This window comes from Populus euphratica, unplaced genomic scaffold, assembly GCF_000495115.2.
Source record: "Populus euphratica unplaced genomic scaffold, PopEup_1.0 scaffold68.1, whole genome shotgun sequence".
In the NCBI taxonomy this organism is placed as follows: domain Eukaryota; kingdom Viridiplantae; phylum Streptophyta; class Magnoliopsida; order Malpighiales; family Salicaceae; genus Populus; species Populus euphratica.
The window spans coordinates 568846-580904 of NW_011499901.1; the positions used below are offsets into that span (position 1 = coordinate 568846).

Below are 12059 nucleotides of genomic sequence, written 5' to 3' on the forward strand. Positions count from 1 at the left end.
ATCAATGCATCACAAACATTAAAAACCCCTAGAAAAACATTAATTTAATACCTTTTCAAGTCAAAAATAACTTGACACTTATGTTTAGTATTGAGATGGATATTAATTTTTAAAAGTGTTTTTTAATTAAAAATACATTAAGATAAAAAAATACAATTTTTTAGTTTTTAATATCATCCAAATATATATATATATATATATAACATGTTTTTTCTTGGTAAAAAACAATTTGAAAAGTAGATATCAATTTAAAAAGCAAAAGCAGGTTGCGACAAAAGAAGGATGAGAATTGCATAGCTTCGGCTTTTAAGCTCAGCCCATGGGAGTGGAGCGTGTAACAAGACAATTGAGATTGTACTCCTCGGCAAGAAAGATTTCTACGCTCGTGACATAGCAACTCAAATCGATTGAATGTGTGCAGGTGAGGGAAAGAAAAGAACAAGCAAGTTGTTTGAAACAAAATCTACATTCAACTTCAAGAAAAAAACCACCAAGAGTATGAACAGCAAGAAAAAAAAATGAGAACTGCAAATCACACAGCAGATTAGAATTTTACATAAAGCCTGAAGAGCACACAGTTTGCATTTATTAGAGAAGAATGTTTGTTCAAGAGTAGAAGTCACTCATAACATGCAAGTTTGATTCACTATTACGGCACAGCACAACTAGCAAAGATAGAATTTGATCTTCTGCTTGCAATCCGCAATCCCCTTTTCATTTACTCAGTTTCTGCAACTCGAAATATTGAGCTTTGGTGTCCTCTTCAAATGCTTGGTCTCACGTTGAGACGAGATGCTAGCTTCTGACCCAAAGATTTATCAGCCTGCATAGCATCATTGCCAGTAATGGATTTAGAATCAAAACATTTATATGCAATCCAGTATGAACATGACACTGCATAATTCCAAATGGGTCTTACCTGAGACCAGTACGAGATCCAGATGCTGCGAATCTCATGTGTGACGCGTGGGTCAGATAAGGCATCGACCCATCTGCAAACAAATCGTTCTTGCCTGTACAAAAAGATGGGGGGAAGAAAAGATAAGGAAAGAGCATGAAGGATCAGTCATATACTTAATTTGATCATTGTGAAGTACTCGCAGAACTATGGTTTACCTGTCTGGTGCCCAGGATCGGTATCTCTCTCCAGGTTGCTTGAAGTTGTTCTCCTTCTCTATGATGCACTGCAATAACCAGCAAAGGCTGATAAATTATGTTCTAATAAATATATCTCCGATCATGTAAACAGCCCATCCATTTAACCCACAGCTCTATAGGATCATACAATAGCTTTCCAATCCCACTAGTCCTATTATTGCTCTGAAAAACGTAACAAGAACCCCAGACTCACACACACAAGAACACTAGACAATTCTGTTTTAGCATTGGACCCAAAAAAATAGGACAGAAGAGGAAAAAAACTTACCTTCTCACGCTTTCCACTGCAGACAGCTGGAGGAATGGGGAAACTCTCAGCATGGCGAACTGGATCATACCTCGATGGGAAATAGTTGACCTGAAGAATACACGATGATAATTTATCAGAACAAAAATTAAAAGCAAAGGAAAAAGGACACAAAAATAACCTCAACATAGACGAAGAAGAGAGAAATGATTCAATTAAACAGAAGGTGAAATAGCTGAGCTTCTGATTAAAGTAGTGTGTGTAGAGAGAGAGAGAGAGAGAGAGAGTACCTCCTCATCCCTGTGCATGAAATTCATGAAACCTTCATGGTGATTGTTATGATGAGCACACTTGGGAGCATTAGCAGGGAGCTGCAGATAGTTTGGTCCAAGACGGTGCCTCTGGGTATCAGCATAGGAGAAGATTCGAGTCTGGAGTAGCTTGTCATCTGAATAGTAAATACCAGGAACCACAATAGCAGGGCAGAAAGCAAGCTGCTCATTTTCAGCAAAGAAGTTGTCGATGTTCTTATTCAAGACCAAGCGACCAACTGGCTGCAGGGGCAAGATATCCTCAGGCCAGGTCTTGGTTACATCAAGTGGGTCAAAATCAAACCTGGCTTCATGGTCGGGATCAATTGTCTGGATGAAAAGTTTCCACTCAGGATAGTTGCCAGCTGCAATGGAGTCATATAGATCCTGAGTAGCATGACTGTGATTTGTGCCTCCTACTTTAACTGCCTCATCCTCCAACAAACATTTCACACCACAAGTAGGTTTCCAGTGAAATTTCACATAATAGGCTTTTCCAGCCTTGTTGATCAACATGTAGGTGTTAACACCAGAGCCTTCCATATGTCTATAATCTTGTGGAACACCCAAATCATCAAATAGGAAGGAGAACATGTGCAAACTTTCAGGATGGTGGGAGAAGAAGTCAAGAATCCTCCAGTTCTCCTGAATATGAGACTTAGGGTTGGGCTTAAGGGCATGCACCATGTCCGGGAATTTCATTCCATCACGGACAAAGAAGACAGGGAAATTGTTTCCCACGAGATCAAAGTTACCCTGAATTAACAAGACAAGGAAGGGCATAGAGAATAAGAAAATTGGAACCTTGAAAAGCTAAAGCAATAAACTTCATGCTGGTGAATTGAGACACACAAATAGGAAAAAGAATTAAGTTCTCTCTTTTCTCAAGTCTTATTCATGCCAGTCAAACCTTCATCAAAACAAGCAGATAAAGATTTTGCAAACAATACATTTATGAACATCTAAAACTTTGTGGGATAATCATATTAAACTTTAATTCATCGATCCCTATGGATGTGATATATCTGCTGAATCTGTCTACATCATCATCGGTGCCTCGCACATTTGCTTTCCTCCGCCAAATCACACTAACAGAAATAAAACATCAAATAAGACCTCACCTCTCTGGTGTAAAACTTCACTGCAAATCCACGTGGATCCCTCAGGGTTTCAGGGCTGCCACGCTCATGGATAACTGTGGAGAAGCGGACAATGACAGGTGTCTGAACTCCAGGAGCCCGGAGAAAATCAGCACATGTGAGGCCAGAGATATCATGGGTAACCTCAAAGAAACCCTTTGCACTGGCTCCCCTAGCATGGACAACACGCTCTGGAATCCTCTCCCTGTCAAAATTGGCAAGCTTCTCCACCAGATGGTAATCCTCAAGAAGGATTGGACCTGTCAGAGAAAAAAGTATATGCAGATCAAACCTCAGTGTCTGTCCTCACTCTACATGACAAGCAAAAATACATTCCCAACAACTCAAAGTTACTCTCCAAGTCATACCACTACAATCATTATAAAACTTACAGCAAAAAAGGGAGGGAAAAAACACTTCTAAAAACTCACTCTACAATGCATAGACATTCATAACACTGATTCTGACTGAAAACAACATGCCAGTACTTGATCTGGTTTCATTTAATACATTCTGCCTTTCAGCACGAGGTTTGCCCTGGCTCACGATTCAGCTGACTTTATATTATATAAATAAGCTCCACTTGAATCGCAATATCCAACCTCAAACAAAAAAAATCAACCAGACTCAAAAAGGCCCTGCTCCTCCAATCGTTTTGCATCTGATCGGAAACTTCACATTCTGCTATAAGCTTGCCACCAGCATAATGATTTGGACAACATTACAATAACTCCTACCTTTTTCTTACATCAATCTTAACCATAACTCTCTAAATATGCTATTTAATTCATCCTTGACATTTAAAATTCATCGGAAACAGAGGAAGCATCAAATAACCAATCACAAAGATACAGCAAGAAACCAAAAAAAAAAACCTGATAATAACTCAAATTAAATAATAATTCTTCCAAAATGGACATCAAATTACTACACTGAAAAGTCAATCTTCATCAACATAAACACAGCAACAGTCCTAAAAAACATTAACATATCAGAAAAACATCCAAACCAGACAAGCATACATACACCTTAACCTAGCGATTAATTATCTAGCTCAGCAACCATAGATTTAAGAAACAAAAAATACCTCTAGATCCAACGGTCAAAGACGAGTTGTTGTTCCAAACCGGAGCTCCAGAATTGGTAGTCCAGTATGGAGTACTGAAAGCGCTAGATGGACGGTACTGCCACCACCACCATCGAATTAGTCAAAATGATGATCAAACGGCCAAAAAAGATAAACAATACAACATTACAACATCACTAATCTAATCTTTTTATTAGGCTCTAATTCCAAGGATGGGTGACAGTTAAGCTACAAGCTCATTCGTCGAATGATTTCATACATGGAAAAAAAAAAAGAAAAAAGAGGAGAAAAACATGTTTCAATCGAAAAAACAAGATGGATGAGGAAGAATCGGTACCTTGTAGGGATCCATGGAGGAAAGAGAAAAAACAACAACTCTACTGGTGGTTGAGGGGAGAGAGTAGTGGTAATCACAGGTCAATCAAAGCAATGCTTGTCTAATGGGAAATATATTTATAGCTGTCCTGTGCCTTGCACACCCATTTTCTTTTTGTGTAGAATGCTTACCGGATAATATATGTTTTTTTTTATTATAATTATATATATATATATATTGAGAATTATTGAAAAAATATTAATTTATTATTTTTTAAATGAAAAGGAATTTTAAAAACAGTTTGAATCACAAAAATATAAACAATCTTTATCTACACAAGGATGCACTTTAATAAAAAAATATCACCCATGTATTTATAATATATAATTTAAACATGATATGATTTATGATACTTGAAGTTTGATTTGATTTAACATTTTAATTCAATTGAATAAAATATTAATTTAACAAAAATTCATTTAATCTAGTTAATTTTTTAACTAGTTTAATTACTTATTACGACATGCATAGTGTTTTTTATTTATTATAATATTCTTATCGATGGATTAGCTAGAACATAAATAACGGGTCCTCAAATTACTCGTGATAAATTGGAGACTCCGTTGATATATATATATATATCATGGTAAGACAAAATTTGAAATTGTGGTAAAAAATTATTTTCTTATTCAAAAAATATATTTAAATATTTTTTGTTTTATAAATTTTATTTTTAATTTAGTACATCAAAATTATTTAAAAATATTTAAAAAATCAGTTTTTTTAAAATATAATTTAACTGAAAAACAAACACTGTCTAGAAAAACTAAGAAGCTATGACCCACAGTGTGAATATCATGATATATATGTGGCGAGAAAAGCAAGATTGAAGATTGGAGTCGCAAATTGTTTTAAATAATAATAATAATTGAGTACGTCATCGATTCATGGTTCCTTATCCAAGTTTTGGTGCTTTGCTAAAACCAATTCGTATCCACGCGTGTAGTCGGAGACATGCACCACTCGTTGTATGACACGTTTGCAGAAATACCTTGAAACGTAAACCAGGTGAAAAGGTCAGCTGCTGTTTTGGTATTTTACGAGAGCAGGAGGCTTGCCAAGAAGATTTTAATAGGGCATGAGGTGTGAGCTTAGCCACAAGGGATGCTCTCTGGCCCACCCTGAATTAATTCTCTTGATTCCGTTCTCACTTGTAATTTTATTTTATTTTTCATTTTAACGATTTTTTTTTTGTGAGGTGATGTTTGTCTTATCAGTTTGTATATGTTGATAATTAAAATTATTTTTCAATCCGATTTTAAAATTAAACTAAGATTAAAATACTTATGAAAAAATACGTTTCGGGGAAAGAATATTTGGGTTTGGTTGTTGAAGAAGAGGAGGTTATGAATTTGTTTTTTCAATAATCACGATTTTTTTGGCTTTACATATACCGAGGCATAGAAAAAATAATTTTGTTGTGATATTGTTAGAAATAATTTTTAAAAAAGTAAAAATATAATATTTTAATAATTTTTAAAAAAATATTTTAAAAAACAACTATTATTATACTCAAAACACTCACAAAATTGTAATTATTAATATCTATATAATTAAAAATAATAAGAATATATCTTTCATCCATAAAAAAATATTTTATTATTTTATATATATATATATATATTTTCTATATTTATTTACTGATGTTTACCTCTTCAGCATCATAAATTCGTAATAATCATGAAACAATTCTGTCTGATAAAAATATCTGTTCTCATCTAGAGCAGGAATAGACATGGAACAGTAAACGGGCCAGGCCCACTTACAGGATGAGACGTCACCTTGATTCCTGTGCCGTTTCAGCCCACCAGGCTGATGATAAGGTGATGATGCGTTACCACTCCGCCTTTTGTGTGGCCATCAAATGCTTATGTTTGTTTTTTTCCAACGCATGCCATCCGGAACCCAGCCTTTATTGAGCGCATAGAGAATGGATAATTATCGTGGCATCATGCCTGATTTCTATACGGAGGACTTGTCGGTTTGCGTGGTTGTAAATCCCAGATCTGCACATTATTATTATTTTTATTATTATTAATATCGGTATTCCACACATTTTTATGTATTTTAATTAATTTTATAAATTTTAAAATTAATAATTATATAAATTTTTAATGATTCTGAAATTTAAAAAACTCAAATTAATAATTTATAAAAAATAAATTTAAAACCTTACCAATTAAATTATATCATTTAATTGATCTAAACATTATTTAGTTCACTGGAATCAAGTCTAGTCAATATTAAAAAAAAATATCTGGACAAAAAAATTCAGCTTGCTCAATAAAAAAACTACTCTTAATTTATTGGTTTTTTAATAAAAACATAAATAAAACAGTATTATTTTAATTTTTTAAAGAATTATTTTTTGAAAGTGAACTCTTCTCTGTATTCTCTATATGTAATTTGGATCGTGCACTAAGTTAATTTTTTAATCGAGTTTCGGAACATGCTTTAAAGTGATTTTTTAAATTAAATTTTAAATACAAATCATCAAATTAATATTTTTAAAAAAATAAATTTGATGGTTTTTATGATATTTTTTAAATAAAAATATATTTTTAATTGCATTGTCAAATATAAATCACATATTATTAGGATTTGAAAAAGTTATTAAACTCAATATATTTTATGACTCTTGGTATATTAACTTAAAATGATTTATATTAATTATTTTTAAAAAAAATTAAAAATAATTTTTAAAAATAAATAAAATTAAGTTTTAATAGGTCACAGGTTGACCAGCTACACCAAATCAAATTGAGTCACCTTCAATTGAATTATTTTTCAAGTCATCGGGATTTTAAGTGGACCCACTGGGTTTAATAACTGTGGGGTCTGGACCTGGAGGGGAGAAGAATTTGTGCAGCAAAGTTTCCTTGAATCACTGAGCAACTGAGATTTCTGCAAGTCAATGTGCAATTAGCCTCGGATCCTGAAGTTTATGTGTTCACTACTTCACCTACTCCAATTCAAATTTCAAAGACCAAATGGAGATGACAGTGAACAAACAAGTGAATACAGAATTAATGGATGTCATTTATATAATTACAACAATTTAATATGGACATAGAACATTAGAAAAATTAGTACGTTCAACTTTAGACAAGTATCTCAAATGTGTTCAGCTTTGCTCATAAGCTGTAACAGAGAATTTGCCTTCCTCTGAGCTCTATTGGTTCCACTCTTTGAGATCTCAACTAAATTTTCGTACACGCCAAATTGAAGTGCCGCTAGCATGAAAGAAGAATTGGTGGATCCCAGCTCAAGAAGAACTGAAGTTGCACATTCTTTGTTTTTGGGGGTGCCATCTTTCATGAGTTCTACGAGAGTTTCAATAAATGAGAGCTGTCCGATCTCATTTCGCCCTTCAGGATGCGATGCAAGGAGTAGAAAGATCGACAGGGCCTCATCGACCATGCCCAGATTCCTGTCCTTGACCAAGTGGAGTAATGGTGTGACAATGCCAGCATCTATAGCCCTACCTTTATTTGAATGGTTGAGGGATAAGTTAAAGAGTGCAGTGGCAGCATCTTTTTTTCCTCTTACAGTTCCATTCTGTAACAAATCTACTAATGGTGGGATGCCATCAGACAACCCTATGGTCACTTTATTCTCATCAAGCATTGATAAGCTAAATAAAGCTGCTGCAGAGTTCTCTCTAGCCTCAGTGGTTCCACTATTCAAAACTCCTATTATAGCTGGAACGGCTCCCTCCTTAGTTATGAGACTCTTGTTATTCTCATCAATAGATAGATTCAGTAAAGCTGTTACGGCGTGCTCTAGAATTTTAGAATCCGGATAGGACAGGAGTTGAACTATTGGTGGGATTCCTCCATTGTTGGCAATCAAGATTCTGTTCTCAGGATTCTCTTTGGAGAGCATGCGAATCTTCTTCACGGCCCTTCTCTGCACTTCCAGCTGACTGGAAGATAGGTCCTTAACCAAAGAAGAGACTTTCTCTTGGTGTTCAGAGGAGGTCTCGGGGTCTGAGCTTGCTGGAACATGCTTTTTGGGAAGCTCAAAATTATTATTCTCACACCACTGCAAGATTAAGTTTTTGAGTGCATAATTTGGTGCCAATGACAGGTGAGCCAGTGTTTCTCGAGTCTTCGGACAGGTCCGGTGATTGGAATCAATCCACTTCTGTATGCTCTCTCTCTCATAAGTCTTTAGGGGATCACCGAGGGAAAAGAAGGAAGATCACAAATTAGTATGCTGAGGAATTATGAAGAAAGGTGTTTCACTTGGATATGACTGCTTACCTGGCCGCTTGCAACAATAACAGGATCTGTCATTATTTCTAGTGTGATTGGACAGAGGAATTCATGTGGGATGATCAGAGACAGGCTCTTCTTCAGCATTTTAGGCACAACAGGATCGTCAAGCACATCGGTCACTTCCATGCCTACAATTTGCTTAAATTTGTTAAGAAGATCAATCATTTGCTGGGTGCTCTCGGTTACTTGGTTTCCTCTCTCTTTAACAAGACTCCTCATAGCTACAGTTTCAATCTCCAGGTCTTCAACGCTAAGCAGCTCTAGCTTTTTCGCTAGCCTTTCTATTATGGCTCTGTCAGCATTCCGGTCATCCTTTTTGGTTAGTACCACCATCATATCCATTGCGAGCTCTATATCTTGTGTATCCGTTCTCCTCTTTGCTCGTCTAAGCTGCACTTTCATCAGGTCAACCTGAACAACCATGTAGAATTGCCTCAGATTATGATACCACAACAGAATAAACAGCTTGCAGAAATTCAAAATACATCAGCTGAAAATGTCTCGAACTGCTAGTGCAAGTTCATGTAGAATCCCAGCCCAGCAACTTCATGCTCTTGTAACAATCATTTTTGCTCCAAAACTACCAAACATAAACCTCCAAACAGACTAAGAGACTTAAAAAAACATGAAGAGCACAAAATTATTTAAAGGGTAACTTTCCTTTTCCCATATCATTTCTTCAAGAAATCAATCCAAGCCAAAATGATCGAGGAGGGCTAATTCACCATCACATTCACCAACAAGATCTCAAATTATACCACAATATCAAACACAGCACATTTTTCTTGTCAAGTGTGTGTTTGGTATTATGATAGTTTTCGTTGTTATGGTTTGAAAAAGTAGATTTATATGTAGATTAAGCAAAAACTTTCTAAATAAATGGTTGTGACAAAATGTAGACCACATCACATATCACATAAACACACAGAGCCCAAGCAAATTCATGAAGTACATAAGGGGGGGAAATCAAAGAACGAACCATTCAATGTTCATTAAGATTACCAAAATTAAAATTCTCGATTAACACACCTGTTCTTTCACCTCATCAGAGATCTCAAATTCATAGAAAGGCACAGCCTCAAGAGCTTTCCATAATTTTTCAAGAACATTATGGAATCTCATCATAACCGCCTCGCTCTCGACAACCTGAACACAAACAAGTCAGTAAATATGCATTAATAGCAAATATTAAATAATTAATCATCATTTGAGAATTAATTGTAAAGTCATGACCAGAAAAATTTTGCTTCCTTCATTGCAAGTTGTTAACAGCCTCTTGGCCAAAACAAGTGCCTTCTTCAAACTACTCAAAGAAGCAATACCCACGTCAGAAATTGGCCCATCAAAATCCTTGATCTCCTCTAAGAATGGCAACAAAAGTTTCATCCGTCTAACAAGGCCATAACATTCCTTCTTATGACTTCTTCTGTAATCTCCAAGTCTGGCAACAGATTCAATCACTCTCAAGATCTCTTGAGCAATATCGATTTCCTCTCGTGGGCTTGATTCATTTGATTCGGTACTTTCCTGATCTCTTTCTCCATCCATTAGCATCTGCTGCTTGCAATCTTCCCCAGGAAAACTCGTGGATTCCAGCTGGGTTTTAGACATGTAATCAATCTTGGTCGTTTTGCATGGGAAAAAAATGTTTTTGTAAGGGATGAGAAACTGGAAGGGAACGAAACCCTAACCCTAAATATTCTTCATGAAAGCCGTGGCTTGTTTCTTCGATGGATGTAAGCCTCTTCGCGGGCTTTCCGGCGGTTTGGTTCTTAAAATAGAATTTGAAAGTCAGTTAGTACGGACAAAATGGATTTTGGAAGACACCTTCGCTTTGTCTGTCAAGTCTTTGTAGTAAAATTGTATTCGGTTTTATTTATTTATTTCAGTTAGCATCCACAGTTATGTATATAAACTTCAACGTGAAAATTATTAATTAACCAGAATATTATATATTGGGTATCAAATAAAAATATTATTTAATCAAGATTATTAATTAATCTAAAATATTTTGTAAATGTTAATCCATGAAGGATTCAAGAACATGGAATTAGCAAATCACCATGTCAATTTAGGTTTTTTTAGAAAAAAAGACGTTATTTTTTTTTTCAATAAAACCAACCCCGGTATGTAGATAAATGAAGAAGAAGAAGAAAAGGATATTTCATGTGGTGAATGTTATAATTGGTTCATATATAGTAGGAAAATAGTGATTCAGACATTTGCTTATCATGGAAGGCTATTGATTTATAGGACCCAATCATATGTTTTCTCCGCATTGGTTGCACGGAGAGAGCTGCTACGAAGGGATGTTTTCTTCTCAGTTGTTTTTTGCTTCCCTTTCACCTTTCCTTTTGGTAGCTCAATTGGCTTTGTGCTGACCATTGGTTTTCTTCCCCTTTCTGAGGCACAAAATATGAGAATCTGCTTGCATGCCGATACCAAACTGGATTAACCTTGATTTTCACCATGGATACCAAATTTTAGCTGTCAGATAACAGTCCAGGCAGTTTGGATTTTACAGCTATGAACTCCTTCCTTCATGCCAGGAGATAAACATCTTAAAGTCAATGTTTAGAAACATTATTAAAATTGTATTTAGTTTTTTTATATTTTTATATTTTTTTGATGTAGGAGATAAATATGTTAAAGTCAATGTTTAGAAACATGATTAAAATTATATTTTTTTAAGAAAATTAATTTTTATTTAGTTTTTTTATATTTTTATATCTTTTTGATGTGCTGATATTAAAAATAATTTTAAAAAATAAAAAATATATATATAATTTTAATATATTTAAAAAAAAAACACTTTAAACCATAGCTATCATATTCTATAACAATACTTTCCATAGACATAATAAAATGAATAAAATTTGTTGCCATGCCCTATCTATAAATTAGCCATGAATTCTCAGCTCAAGGTTATGATGATTTTTTTTTAATTAATGCAAGTATTTTGATTAGTTTACATTACATTGTACTTCAATTAATTTCATAAATTTTAAAATTAAAGTTATGATGATTTTTTTTTTAATTAATGTAAGTATTTTGATTAGTTTATATTAAGTATATTTTAATTAATTTTATAAATTTTAAAATTAATAATCATGTAAATTTTTAATAATCTTAGAGTTTGTAAAACTCCAATTAGTAAACTTTAAAAACTAAACTTAGAACTTAACTCATTAAGTTATATAATTCAGAATTGGATCATGATGATTTTATTGACTATGTTTGAGTTAAAAAATCAAGTGGCATAATGCAATCAAAACAACACAAGTTCTTTGGAATATATTAGTTAAACGACAGAGTTTCTTAAGCTTGGCATAATGGAATCAGGGGCCGAACCAGTAGCTTCTTCATGTGTGTGTGTGTAATGGAATCTGACAATTTATTTTTGAATGTAAAACCTAGTCCAATATTTTGGAAGGGTGCAAATTCATTACAACACTCCAACT

At 34.3% G+C, this 12059-nt stretch overlaps 2 protein-coding genes across 2 annotated transcripts; both read right to left on the reverse strand.

The window, feature by feature from the left end:
• Positions 1-516: 516 nt before the first annotated feature.
• LOC105132848 (catalase isozyme 1-like) lies at positions 517-4429 on the reverse strand. The gene is made up of 8 exons (XM_011036570.1): positions 4280-4429; positions 3943-4039; positions 2838-3115; positions 1696-2472; positions 1427-1516; positions 1117-1184; positions 920-1013; positions 517-823 (listed from the first exon to the last, which is right to left on the reverse strand). Exons 1-8 carry the CDS (start codon positions 4292-4294, stop codon positions 764-766), a joined length of 1479 nt encoding a protein of 492 aa, XP_011034872.1. The 5' UTR covers positions 4295-4429; the 3' UTR covers positions 517-763.
• Positions 4430-7432: 3003 nt separating this feature from the next.
• Positions 7433-10209, reverse strand: LOC105132962 (U-box domain-containing protein 15-like). The gene is made up of 4 exons (XM_011036715.1): positions 9832-10209; positions 9628-9744; positions 8584-9009; positions 7433-8488 (listed from the first exon to the last, which is right to left on the reverse strand). Exons 1-4 carry the CDS (start codon positions 10207-10209, stop codon positions 7433-7435), a joined length of 1977 nt encoding a protein of 658 aa, XP_011035017.1.
• Between the last annotated feature and the right edge of the window lie 1850 nt (positions 10210-12059).

What these genes read in the sequence shown, in the direction of transcription:
- LOC105132848 (XM_011036570.1), bottom strand. An exon ending in TGAAGTTTTACACCAGAGAG is followed by an intron (nt 2,473 to 2,837) that starts GTGAGGTCTTAT and finishes TTGTTAATTCAG; the next exon opens with GGTAACTTTGATCTCGTGGG. An exon ending in GGATCTCGTACTGGTCTCAG is followed by an intron (nt 824 to 919) that starts GTAAGACCCATT and finishes GATGCTATGCAG; the next exon opens with GCTGATAAATCTTTGGGTCA.
- LOC105132962 (XM_011036715.1), bottom strand. Translation starts at nt 10,209, where the DNA reads ATGTCTAAAACCCAGCTGGAATCCACGAGTTTTCCTGGGGAAGATTGC. An exon ending in AAGGAAGCAAAATTTTTCTG is followed by an intron (nt 9,745 to 9,831) that starts GTCATGACTTTA and finishes GTTTGTGTTCAG; the next exon opens with GTTGTCGAGAGCGAGGCGGT. An exon ending in CTGATGAGGTGAAAGAACAG is followed by an intron (nt 9,010 to 9,627) that starts GTGTGTTAATCG and finishes ATGGTTGTTCAG; the next exon opens with GTTGACCTGATGAAAGTGCA.